General features: G+C 38.1%; 1 protein-coding gene across 3 annotated transcripts in view; it reads left to right on the top strand.

Moving 5' to 3' along the window:
• Positions 1 to 14,660, top strand: part of ptprk (protein tyrosine phosphatase receptor type K) — a 297,329-nt gene that overhangs the window by 68,653 nt on the left and 214,016 nt on the right. For all 3 annotated transcript variants that reach the window (XM_051644804.1, XM_051644805.1, XM_051644806.1), the window contains exon 2: positions 2,965 to 3,087. In XM_051644804.1, coding sequence (XP_051500764.1) covers positions 2,965 to 3,087 — 123 coding nt within the window. The remainder of the gene's footprint in view (positions 1 to 2,964; positions 3,088 to 14,660) is intronic.

A 14,660-nucleotide genomic window follows, 5' to 3' on the forward strand; every position in this document is an offset into this window, starting at 1 on the left:
GACTAGGGCTGCCCCCTAATAGTCGACCAAAGGATAGTTGATGAGAAGAGTCTTAGTCGACCAAGTTTTGATTGGTCGGTTGGTCACAGAAAAAAAAAAAAAACTCAGGTTTTTCGTTGTCCGGGAAAATACTATTTACTATACTATAAATACTATTTATTCATGTGTGTGAATAAATTCGTTTTGTTCCCTCCTTCACATATATATATATATATATATATATATATATATATATATATATATATATATATATATGTATACACTTCACAATATCCAATTACATTGGCAACCCCTGGGCTGAAGTATTGTGAATATTCTTGCTTTAGTGATTTTGCATTGGAAATTAAATTAATTTATTTAAAAAATGAAAAACTTCAATCAAATATATTTCTAAATTCCAACTGCACTCCAAACGAAATGAAAAAGCAATTAAAATAATGAAGTGATCAAAACAATAATATAAACTCAGCAAAAAAAGAAACGTCTTCTCACTTTCAACTGCTTTTATTTTCAGCAAACTTAACATGTGTAAATATTTGTATGAACATAAAAAGATTCAACAACTAAAACATACACTGAACAAGTTTCACAGACATGTGTCTAACAGAAATGGAATAATGTGTCCCTGAACAAAGGAGGGGTCAAAAGTAACAGTCAGTATCTGGTGTGGCCACCAGCTGCATTAAGTACTGCATTGCATCTCCTCCTCATGGACTGCACCAGATTTGCCAGTTCTTGCTGTGAGATGTTACCCCACTCTTCCACCAAGGCACTTGCAAGTTCCTGGACATTTCTGGGGGGAACGGCCCTAGCCCTCACCCTCCGATCCAACAGGTCCCAGACATGCTCAATGGGATTGAGATCTGGGCTCTTCGCTGGCCATGGCAGAACACTGACATTCCTGTCTTGCAGGAAATCACACACAGAACGAGCAGTATGGCTGGTGGCATTGTCATGCTGGAGGGTCATGTCAGGATGAGTCTGCAGGAAGGGTACCACATGAGGGAGGAGGATGTCTTCCCTGTAAATCACAGTGTTGAGATTGTCTGCAATTACAGCAAGCTCAGTCCGATGATGCTGTGACACACCGCCCCAGACCATGACGGACCCTCCACCTCCAAATAGATCCCGCTCCAGAGTACATGCCTTGGTGTAACGCTCCTGAGATGCTCTTGGACTTTCCAGCAAGACAGTGACCCTAAGCACAAGGCCAAGTTGACCCTCCAGTGGTTACAGCAGAAAAAAGGTGAAGGTTCTGGAGTGGCCATCACAGTCTCTTGACCTTAATATCATCGAGCCACTCTGGGGAGATCTCAAACGTGCGGTTCATGCAAGACAACCAAAGACTTTGCATGACCTGGAGCCATTTTACCAAGACAAATGGGCAGCTATACCACCTTCAAGAATTTGGGGCCTCATAGACAACTATTACAAAAGACTGCACGCTGTCATTGATGCTAAAGGGGGCAATACACAGTATTAAGGGTATACAGACTTTTGAACAGGGGTAATTTCATTTTTTTTCTTTTTTGTCATGTTTTGTTTTATGATTGTACCATTCTGTTATAACCTACAGTTGAATATGAATCCCATAAGAAAAAAAGAAATGTGTTTTGCCTGCTCACTCATGTTTTCTTTAAAAATGGTACATATATTACCAATTCTCCAAAGGTATGCAAACTTTTGAGCACAACTGTATATAGAGCGGTTGCTAGGGAGGGTAGAGTCACATGGGGTAACCTCCTCGTGGTCGCTATGATGTTGTTCGTTCTCGGTGGGGCGCATGGTGAGTTGAGCGTGGATGCCGCAGTGGATGGCGTTAAGCCTCCACACGCGCTATGTCTCCGTGGCAACATGCTCAACAAGGCACGTGATAAGATGCACGGGTTGATGGTCTCGGATGCGGAGGCAGCTGGGATTTGTCCTCCGCCACCCAGTTTGAGGTGAATCACTACGTGACGATGAGGACTTAAAAGCACATTGGGAATTGGGCATTCCAAATTGGGAGGAAAAAGGGGGAAAATCAAAAACAAAAAAAATGCAAAAACGAAAATTAGTGGTTATCAGTATCAGCCACAATGAGCTGTGAATTATTGGTATTGGCCCAGAAGTTCCAAATCGGTGCATTCCTGTTTACCAAGTAACTGAATGAATATAATTTTCTTGTACCATATTCCTATACCATTCATGATCATATACCATACTCGTATATAGGGATGCACTGATGTATTGGCCACCGATATTTATCGGCAAATTAATGACCAAATTAAAGCAATCGGCAAATCAGTTTAAGCATGTAAACATGGTGGTTCATTTATAATGAATTATCATCACACTTTGTGAAAACTCTTTGAATACAAACGCACAATCCAGAAGTAATGAAGAATGAGAATATAGAAGGGTTGGCACTCCAAAGAACATGTAATATTGAATTTGTATTCTTTCTTACATTAATGAGGAAGAACCATTGTTACGTGACACCTGTGGAAGTGGCACTTATACATGATGAGGTAAAACCATCCAAACGCTTTGAAAACAGCAAACTTTGGTTTCTGAGACAATGATATGGTATCCATTAAGGTCTTGCGTGATTACAAAAGCTTGAAAGGCTTTAAAAATAGACTGCAATCAGCTCTTCAGTTAGCACTTCAGTCAGCATTGTGTAAGCAAGCGGCACCCTCTAGCGGTTTGGACAGCATTTTGCATGATCCATTACACCACTATAGAACATAAAAGGGCATTTTGTTCCTTTGGTAATTTTTTATTTGTAATTGATGTGGTTGACATTTCCGTGTAATTTCCCAACATAATATGTTTGCATAATTTGAATTTGTGATGTTCTATTATATACAGTATGAACATGTAAAATATGAGTTTAAATGGTACTTCAGTGTACTTTTAAAGAAGACACTGGAATTAACAGGTATGTGCAAAAACCTTTAAGAACTGTTGTCTCTGTTGTAGGTGGCTGCACCTTTGATGATGGCCCAGCTCAATGTGACTACCAGCAGGATCCTTATGATGACTTCGACTGGACACATGTCAGTGCTCAGGAAGTCCCGTATCTGCCCTCTGACCTTCCGCAGGGTGAGTTCATCAAACATTAGGGTTTGAAATCTGTAGAGATCTCACGATTCGATTTAGAAAATCTGATTCCAAAAGATTCTTGATTTTGAATTTTTTGGTGGATCGATTCAGAATAATTTGAGAAAGAATCACAATGCATGGGTAATTGATTTTCCCAGACACGCCAGCTTTTTCATTGCTGTGTTAAACATATCCATTTACAGTATATTCCATAACATGCAACGTAAAGACTTACCTCACAGTTTAAGAATCTTTGGCAAGCGGGGCAAGTCTTAAGTTTAAAAGAACACAGAGCAATATATGAGAGCTGAAATGCATGGTTTTATCTGCCCTTGGGCTTGTTTAAACAGTACGGCAGATTTAGAAATGTTTTAATGGGCTGGTAACATTTGAACAAATTGGTGGAGATGTCTTATCTTGTCAGGGTAAGAGCCATTACTGAACAGCCGGAGAAGTTGAAGGAAAAGAGGCAGGTAATCTTCCTTCAACTCTTGTTCTTCCACTCTGAACACTCTTTGGGATCTGAAAAAACGGTTTCATTTACATGACAAAATGTGTGAAGTGCCGAAGGGGAAAAAAGGCTTTGGTCAAAGGATTGTCATACGTGACACAGTTAAGCTTTTTAAATGCGTTTAAAGAAGACGTGAATATGAGTGGAGAGCGGAGTGTTGCGACCTTCAGTTTTCACCTCTCTGATGCTTAATCACTCGTTTTCAGACAGGAGATTCTGCTGCGGGAAATTAAAGCATTTTACTCTCAGCTAAATTTCCTAATTAATAAGATATTAAGTTATTAATCAAGGAAAGAGAACAGAGAAGGTCGTTTGCTTGTGGTTTCAGTCAGGTAGAATTTCATCAGAAGAGGACTTGAAGGAGAACACTGCGGCCTTTGAGTCTTTGCGATAAAGGCTGGTGCATCTCATTCTAGACATCAAGCTTACAATCACTTTCAAGCAAATGAACTGAACTAAGTTTAAAAGAAATGAATTAAGTGTTTTATGCAATGTTTTTTTTTATGCATTTGCGTCATGCATTCCTCGCGGTTTGTTTCTCAATGTGTTTGCTTGGCATGCAGCAAACTTAATAAACGAAACAATCGTGTGTGTGTGTGTGTGTACAGCTGGCCCTGTGGGATGCAGTCTCTCTCCACAGTCGGTTGGGAATGCAGCATTTAGAGGACTCTCATTGGACGCGTCTTCTCATCTCACATTTAGAAAGATTATGTTTATGTGTTCAGTCAACATTGCCTGTTTTGACATCCAAGAATCAAAGCAAATCCATTTGCAGTAGAAACATGGACAAGAGAAATAGACAAAGATGGACAAAGATGGAGAGGGGAAAGAGACAAAGCTGGACAAATAGATTTATAAGAAATTATTCAAATATGGACAAGGAAAGAGACAGAAAGAGGGAGAGGGGAAGAGACAAACCATGGAAAGAGGAACAAGACAGAAAGATGGACATAAATATGGACAGGGGAAAGAGAAAAAGATGGACAGAAAGGGGATTGACAGGGGAAAGGGACAAAAATTGATAGAACAATGCATAGGGGAAAGAGATAGAAAGGTACACTGAAAGGGATAAACAGAAAAGATGGAGTGGGGAAACAAACAAAGATGGACGGAGGAAGAGACAGAAAATGGATTGGGGAAAGAAACAAGTATGGATAGGGGAAAGAGACATGAAGATACATTAAAAGATGGACAGGGAAAAAGACAAAGATGGACAGAAAGATGGAGAGAGGAAAGAGACAAAGGTAGACAAATAAATTAAAAGGGAAAGAGGCAATGATGGACAGGTAAATAAGACAAAAATGGCAACAGGTGAAAGAGACAAAGATGGACGGAGAAAGAGACAGAAAATAAACGGGAAAGAGATATGAAAATATGCATTAAAAGAAACAGAAAGGTGGACTACAAAATTGACAGGGGAAAGGGACAAAAATGGACAGAACAATACATAGGGGAAAGAGACAGAAAGATACACTGGAAGGTGGAAAAGGGAAAACGGCAAAGATGGACAGAAAGATGGACCGAGGAAAGACACAGAAAAATGGACAGAAGAAGACACAAAAAAGTGAACAGGGGAAAGAGACAAACTTGAACAGGGGAATGACACAGAAATCTGGACAGAAAGATGGAGAACAAAAATGGACAAATATGGACAAGGTATCAAGACACAAAGATGGACAGGGGAAAGAGACAAAAAGTGAACATGGCAAAGAGAAAAACATGGACAGGGCAGCGAGACAGAAAGATGGACAGTGAAAAGAGATGAACATGGAAGGGGATCAAGACACACATATGAACTGGGGACAGAGACAAAAAAGTGCATAGGGAAAGAGACAAAAATGGACAAGAGAAAGAGACAAGGACCCTGTTTACACCTGATATTAAGTCTACTCAAGAACTCAAAGTGATTACTTGAGTACTTGTTGAGTACACATACATATCTTTGTACATATATGTCAGAAAGACGTCTTTGGCTGCTTTATTGCATCTCGTTTTTGTCCAGTTGTCCAATATCTCGCATAGTCATTTTAGGCTGTTACAATATAGTAATAATAGTGTAGTCTGTTACAAAATGTAGAAAAAATGGCATAATCAAAATATAATGCATCATATTTTGTCATTATGTGAACACTCGCTGGCCAACTCAAACGAATGCTCAGAAACGTGTCTCTCTGCTTTTTCCTTCATGATACTGTAATTATCTTAAGCGCACTACTGTTTTCGTTGTGGTTGGCTAAACCGTGTATTTGTAAACCACGGTTGGCTTGACTGGAGACGACACAACCATCACGTTTTTAATACGGCGTGTTAAGTTGAAAATCATTTTGAAGACCATGCGTTGTTTCATTCAGCTTCGATCCGTCCAGCAGTTTGAAATGAAAAATTGCCTGGTGTTGAGCACTGTCTCTGCCCCGAACAGAATGTCAACGTGCACTGTGTTGGAGCTTGATGCTCTGATGATTCAGACTGTAAGGTACCGGCGAACATTATGACATAATATCAAAATTTAAAATAAAGCCTATCTTTGACACATTTGTGTATACATTTATATGTGTATATATTTAGTTGAACCCTTTAAGTTCAGATGGGCCCGCCGCAAAAATAAATGAATAATGACCAACACAAAATAAGTATTGTTTGAAAGCTTAGAAGCTCTACTTTCCAATGCATGTAGGCATTATGACCAAATTTGAAATTTTCAGACGAATCAGAAGTGTTCCGTTTTGATAATTTATAAAAATTGGCACTGTAAATATTATTGCAGTCAGTAAAAACATGGAGATGGCACAGACTCAATGATGACTCAAATGGCACAGAATGAAACTCATTCTGTGATCTCATTACTAAAATCATGTCTGCCTGCTATGCAGACCTTTTGTCATTGTTGTGTTTGCATGTGTAATTAGTTATTATGTACAATTATTATGTTTTATTTGTTTGGAGAGGCTTTTGGACACACATGGAGATGTTTTTGGACACTAGGATAAATTAAAATTGTAATGCTATAACTTTTTATTGCTTTGTCATATCAACACAAAATTTTAGAGTTGACATGTTTGGGAACAAAACAAAAGCAGTTTTTCAGAGCCACCTTATTTACACCCAGAGATATATAATGTCAAATCAGAAAAAATTAAAAGTACATTTTTGGCTGAAGTTTTTTTGTTTTGTTTTTTTTTATTATGTTTTTTTCAGCATTTTCGTAGGCTGAGAGTCTCAGAATGTATCTTAATCTACATCATTAAAAAATCTGAAAAGTTTTCTTTACAATTATACCAAACACTTGACCCTTCTTGCTTTTTTTTTTGGCGAGTTATAAGCCTTTTAATTTTGGGTATGCCACTGAAACAGGAAATCTTTAAAAACACCCTCAGAGCTTAAATCAAAATCATTTTCATGATCGATCATTGCTGTGTCAATTCCGAGTACTTGTGCCCATCCCATTGGGCCATTTTTTTGGGTGATCTGATCACAAGTGATCAGCATTAAATACAGGTGTAAATGGGGTGTAAAACGTTTTGTAATCGGATCACAAATAACACATATGGAGGTTGTCAAATGTGCATGTGACCACATCACATTTTAAGTGTAAACACTAGTCCGTTCTGCTGCATACCGGACAGCAGTGAAGAACCACCTTTCAATCAACCGCGGCACTAAAATAAGAGTTTAACTTTGCCGGCTTTATAAGGAAATAGTTAAGAATGCTAACGCCACTAAAAGAACAGATAATTCTGCTCAAAATGATAAATCTTGCTGGTTTTATATGGTTTTAAACATCTTGCTGGTTTATGCATTAACACAGTGGCATAGTGATTGATTTATGTCATCATGAAATCAGAGACCTTCCCCGTGAAATCCGAACACAAGTGGTCATAGGAGATGCATTGGTGTAAACAGGGTAAAGGAAAGAGACAATGAGATGGATAGAAAGGTAGACATGTGAAATATAAAGTATGTTACTGTGATCCGTTCAGAAGATTTTAATTAATTCAGGTATGCAAGGGATTCGTTTTGGTCCATTTCTGAGCTCTGTGCAATCAGAAACATGTTTCATAATGTGAAGCAAACGTGTTTGCGTGATGTGTTTTACCCATAATTACAAACATTAACTGACACTAGCTGCATGGGCTGATGTTTCGGTCCTTATGGGAGTCATCTGGACTGTGTGGCTGAGTGACTCATCATAACAGTAAGTGAACACAAAGCCTGGAGAGGATTCTGGTGTACCTACAGGGATAGATCTTGAGTTACGGTGGTACATCACGTACACAACTGATGCCAGTCTTTTTTTGTTTATGTATTATTCTGCCCTATGGTGGAATATCAAGGACATATCTGATTCTTGTCTTCATTTTCGATGTACTACTTTCATTCTACCCTGAAGACACATTGCCTCAGAAGTCTGGTGCAGAGACTGAACTTTCTCTGCTGTCATAAAAAGTAAAAAAGAAACAAGTTGAGTGGTGTTCAAGTGGAGATGAAACAGCTCAAACGTAAAATTTGGATTTCTCCACTGAGGGCAGTTATATCTGCCTCATAAATGGGCCTCTGAACATTTTATGTACAAACAGAGATTTTCATGCTCTCTTGGAAGGACACATGTCGTTTGCTTCGCACCTAAATCCACAGCTGTAAAACCTGATGGAGGAAGTCACCACAGCTCGCAATGACCTCTGGGTTCGGCTCAAGGAATGTTTGGACAGGTCCGATGATGTTGTCCGGCTTTGGGAGCTTGTAAATGGTTTGGAGGTTATTGCACAAAACCTCGTTCCATCAGCCAAGAAGCGTCAAATCCACACCACTCCACCACTGGGAGTAACCCTGACATGACTATATAAATGCAGTTTCACACAGTACTCCCTTATCAACCACTGTACCTCTCTGGTTTATTTTACCGACATGTTCTGCACATCCTACACAGTCCTACAGCAAGTGAACACCAAATATCTAGCCGTTTTAGGGAATTGTTTTGAAACTGTAGCTTGACAAGCTAAAAGTTACTCATAATATAAAATTGTTAAACTGCATTCAAGCTAAGCTATGCTCTTGGAAAAAGATGTTAGCTACAATATAAGTTACTAAAAATGAAAAGCAACTATAAAGAAGCTAACTATGTTGGGAGCAATATCTTTTTAATAATATCTACTTAATATATAACCAGATAATACTGTTTATTGAAGTGCTGTCAGTCTATTAAAATATTTATTCGTGATTAATCGCATGATTCTTCATAGTTAATCGCAATTAATCACATATTTTGAAAGTGCTTAAACTTTACTGTTGTTCTTTTCCTGTCAAAATACATTTAGTTCCTTCTTAGAAAAAAAACAAAAAAAAAAAACAAAACGATATGTAACAATAATATTTTATTAACATTTTCCAAACAAAGCATTTCACAGTATAAGGATAGAAATGCACTAAAGTAGCATCAATTCAAGTACCATTAAACATTTCCCAGTGTCTAAGTAGGAGGTTGACTAAATTTAACAACTTGTCCCATAGTTTGCGCTTTCATTACAATATGCATTAAATCTCTTATTCTTTCATTCTCCACAATATTAATCATGGCTCTCCACTTTGCTACATCAGTCGTGAAGCCGGATTTACATGATTTGCTGCTTTGAACTCCACATGAATAGCGCTTGCAGAGAACGTCCAAATAATAATATCTCATCCAAATTGTCTGGAACGTGACGCCGGGGAAATGCTGATGCTTAACACCAGCGGGTCGTTTGAATGCAGCTTATAAGTCCCATCTGAGTCTTGTATAAAAAATTATGGTTAAGAGGTCTTTTCTCAATTACTTGATCATTGACACGGAATCGCTGTTGTGTGTGTGTGTGTCAATGTAATGTACTCCGGACACATCACAAATATTCCGCCCTATTCCAACCAGTTTTCGGCACTCACATAGAGCTGAATAAAATGTCATAATTTGAAAATTGGTAAATGTGTTCATCACAATTAAGAAAAATGAATGTTTACATTTTAAATAATCACATGCTTTAACGCGTTAATTTTGACAGCTCTAGTTTTAGACAATTTCTACAATTTATTTGCAATATTTAAATAAAACTTTAGAGCAGTATCAAAATTTAACACAGTTACAGTAAATAGGCTACTACTAATAAAACTAAACAACACCTTTTTAGGCCACATCCATACTAATTTGTTTTCTTTGACAACTCAATAGTTTTATATGTTCATGACTCTCATCTATACTAGAACAAAGTTTTTCTCGATTGTTAATGTTTTCGGAAAATACTCTTCATTACCGCATACCTTGGAAAACGATGACATTAGCAAACTGAAGACAGAGTTTTCAAACGAAACGGATAAGTGTGGATGTGACAATATGTAACTGAATCGAAAACTGTAATGAACAGCAGTAGTGAACTAAACATTTATTCATTTATTTAAAAAAGAACACAAAGTTCCACAGAGACATCTGTGAACACCATTTAATGATGACTTAAATAAATCGATTTATTTTTCACTGTTCGTTGAAATGAACAGTCAAAACTAACTGGTTCACTAAAATGGACTTCCCAACACTACTTTAAAGAGTGCAGTTTTTTTTATTAGTGCATCGGCTTGTAGGTTGTGTGCAATACAGGCCGATGAAAAAACAGTGAAGCATTATGTGATGCTAAATGTACTTTGCTACTTTAACTAAATTTTGTAAATGAAAGTTACTGTCACACTACTGAAATATGTTAGTAGCGTCACTACTTTCAGTTTGTTATTCCTCAACACTGGTTTTTAGTACTGGTACCATTAGAAGAGCACTGAATGGCAGGTTATGGGCTTTTGAAGGTCTTTAGCGACTTGAGTTATTGTGACCGTGTGCAGAATCGCTGGTATGGACAAGGATTTGACCACAGTGACAGTACTTTCCGCTCTACATCTCCTGGCCAGTGTTTGCCTGACAAAAGGGAACGTTCCCCCCACCAGTCTCACGTTAATGTGGGTCACTGCCATGAAGGAGAGCACACCGCAGCAGCCCTTTCCACTGGCCTATAAAATTAGAGTGCTTTTAAAGACGCAGGGCTTTTTAAACTAATGTACATTTATGTATAGTATTTTGGTGCTGCAGTGGTGGTGTAGGCAGTTTGTGATTCGGATGTTAGTGTGTAATGTATGTGTTAGTGTTGTGGGATGTGTATAAACCATCTTGAGTGTCTCCTTTTCAGCCAAGTTGGTGAACTGTGACAGCATCAATGTTCTGCTCAGGTTTTGTTTTGAGAGCAGTTGACATCTCTTATTTCCATTATCTGCTTTATTTAGCAATAATGACTGCTTTAAGACATATCTATTCAGTCAAATTCTTTCAGTTTTATTAAGGCAGATTCATTGCATTTTCATATGGTCTTCCCTTGCAGAAATGTGCCATGGTATTCATAGTACCTGTCAGAAATACCACAGTAAAATCATACACAATTAATATGAAATCTTTTGCCTTTATTTTGTGACAGTGATGGCTAATACCAATTTACCACATCATTTTATTAAATTGTGACCCTAAAATGTATTTGGACACTTAAGCCCAAAGTATATTTGGTTTTGATGCAAACCCAAGCGTCTGCGAACGCTAGCCTTTCAAAGTATACCTCATTTGACTGTGCGCACATACACAAGCGGTTGGCGCATGCACGCTCTTCAGAAGTTTAGACCCATAAAGACTTATTACTGGAGTTCAGACTGGAATTATACAAATGCAGGTATCTCCTGACCTCTTGACATGCACATCCACTGTTGTTGTTTCTACATTTGTCTCTTGTTGTTTATCAGCGATTACATCTTCTAGCACATTTCTGTGAAAGCAACGGCTCCACTGTGAGTGTTGCCACCTTGTGGACCCACTAATTAGTGCAAATAAATCCAGGCTCAAGCAAAGGGTATGCGTGGTTAGAAAAATTGGGCCAAGCATGTTCAGTGATCGAGCATTTTGCTGATGACAAAATTTGCATCATGCATCCTGTACGCACATGCCTAGCATTGGCGTTTGACCGAAGTGTACTTTGGACTTTAAGGGTCATTGAAAAATAAAGGTTGTCTGAGGTGATAAAAGTTAATAGAAAGGCGGAGTTAAGCGGTGTCTTCTCTGTAAGTTGCTAACTAGTTTGTGAAATACATACTGGAAAGTTAATAAACAATGACCCCATCATTTTCCCATTTCAGTATAACTAATGTAACGTTAACCTTGTCCCTGACAACCATGTCACTCATGTCTGTTTGCTGTTAGCCAGCTAAAACATCTGTGGGTCATTTCCCTTCATTTTAATATACATTTTATTATATTAAAATGTTATTATAATTGTACAATACGATTCTATTCATTAACATTAATAAGTGCATTCCTATATTTACTGTACATTTTCACATTGAGAATCAATGGGTTCATCCAAAAGCTAAAAATGTGTCTTTCAGAGGCTTTATATGGAGTTAGGATGAAAATAAGATGCATTTCAAACTGTTCTGAGACCAGTGCAGACAGACAGCACACTGGGGGTTAAGTCATTCACTAAATAGGGAGCAAGGGAGCATCCTATATCTCTCCATGCAGTTAAGTGCACTCACTCCTAAAATCTGATCAAAAGTTCAGTTTCAGGCTGCAGATGATGTTTGGATCACTCAACATGTTTATCAGACATGATACAATGATAATCAGTACATAGATTCAGAATTTATAATGTATCATTTTATTTTAACATGGTTGGCAGTGATTGGATGACGCTGGACATTACTTTGAATCAGAATTAATTATTCAGCTTTACAGAAAATCAGCTGTAATGTCTGTAACGTCTCATGAATAATCAACACTCCTGGAAACATAATAAACAATCTGATGAAAAATCAGACTTTCTATAGCTTGGTGTTATTTAAAATTTCACTACGTAGTCTCGCTGTCCACATATGTTGACATACATTTTTATGAAATCTATTTGCTCTAGAATTTCTTATTTTTTTATTAGGTTCTACTAGTTACAAATCAAAAAGGGAAATGGAAAATAGATCTCAGGAGGGTAATACTGTATTTATTACCATAAAAGAGTTATAATTGGAAGCAAATGTACTTGCTTCTAATTAAAATACCTTTTTGTTTTCGCAGCATATGAGAAAAATTGTTCTGTGAAACAAACGCGACTTCACATGTACACAATTAATTTGTGCTCCTCTAATGAGAGTTGAGGGTTTTCTCTGTGAACAGCAGATGGGCTCCGGGGGCCAAACTGGCCCTTCTCTCTCTCTCACTGCAGGAATCTGAATGTGAAAGCCCACATTCGACATCACTGCCAAAAACCCAACAGCCCATTTCAGTTATTCACATTTCATAACCAATCAAAGTAAGCTTGGGAGGAGATGCGTTTGACAGGTCTGTTTTCTCTTTGTATATGTTTAGGGATATCAGATCTGTTATTGGCAGATACTGCTAGTTTACACTTAATTTGGCTGTGGTAATTCAGTGTTATTAATTGCTGTGGTAAATAACTAGTCTAACAGGGCTTTAGTTAAAAGGTTCATATCATGGAAAACAGTTTTTCTTGCTCTTTTGAATATGAGAGTTTGATGTAGCATGTAGACATACTGGGAAAACATTGAAGCTCCCTACCCAATAAATGAATTAACAAATGCCTTTTTATTTCTAATTCAATACTTGGATTTTAATTGATGTTGAATTGAGGCAGTAAACGCAATGCATAATTCAAATGTGAATTTAACAGAGTAGAAGTAAAATGGAATTAAATTCAAAGACATTTGTGTAACCTGCTACCAGTGCAGTCTTTAATAATAATACAATTGAATTTTTAATAATAACTTACCTACAAACATGGTAGCATACATGCAACATATGCAATTCCAGAAACATTAGATGATAGCAATAATCACTTTTTAAATGCAACCTATACAAAAAATTATATAAAATGTTTATTAATAAAATGTTTCTTTTTTTTTCTTTTTTGTTTTTTTTTTTTGTTTTTTTTTAATAAATCATCTTTAATTTTATGGACCATAGTGTAAGAACATCAAAAAATAAATAAATAAACAATGTCAATAAAATATGTGTTTTAAATATTAGGAAATGCAGTAAATAGGCATAATTAATCCAAATTAATGACGTCATTATTTATGGTTTGCCACAAAACATCCTCTGCATTCAGTAAAATACGCCTCCTTCAATTTAAATTCCATGCACAATACACAGATGAGCCAAACATTATGACCATCTGCCTAATATGCTGTTGGTACTCCGCATGCCACCAAAACAGCGCCAATGGTATGGACTCTACAAGACCCCTGAAGGTGTCCTGTCGCATCTGGCACCAAGACATTAGCAGCAGATCTTTCAAGTCCTGTAAGTTGCGAGTTGGATCGAATGTGGATCGGACTTGTTGGTCCAGCATATCCCACAGATACTCAATCGGATTGAGATCTGGGGAATTTGGAGGCCAGGGCAACACCTTGAACTCTTCATCATGTTCCTCAAACCATTCCCGAACAATGTGTGCAGTGTGGCAGGGTGCATTATCCTGCTGAAGAGGGCACTGTCATCAAGGAATACCATTGCCATGAAGGAGTGTACCTGGTCTGCAATGATGTTTAGGTAGGTGGCACGAGTCAAATTACGTCCACATGAATGGACAGCAGAGCATTGACCAGAGCATCCCACTCCCTCCGTCGGCTTGTCGTCGTCCCACAGTGCATACTGTTGCCCCAGGTAAACGGCACACACGTACACGTGTTAAAGAAAACAGGACTCATCGGACCAGGTGACCCTCTTTCACTGCTCCAAGGTCCAGTTCCGACGCTCACATGCCCATTGTAGGTGCTTTCGACGGTGGACAGTGGTCATCATGGGCGCTCTGACCGGTTTGCGGCTACACAGCCCCATATGCAGCAGGGTGCAATGCACTGTGTGTTGTAACACATTCCTCCCGTAACCATCAATAAAATTTTCTGTGACTTGTGCCACAGTAAACCTTCTGTTGGTTTGGACCAGATGGGGTAGCCTTCATTGCCCTCGCACATCGATGAGCCTTGGGCACCCAACATCCTG

The sequence above is a fragment of the Myxocyprinus asiaticus genome, chromosome 19 (genome assembly GCF_019703515.2).
Source record: "Myxocyprinus asiaticus isolate MX2 ecotype Aquarium Trade chromosome 19, UBuf_Myxa_2, whole genome shotgun sequence".
Taxonomy (NCBI): Eukaryota; Metazoa; Chordata; class Actinopteri; order Cypriniformes; family Catostomidae; genus Myxocyprinus; species Myxocyprinus asiaticus.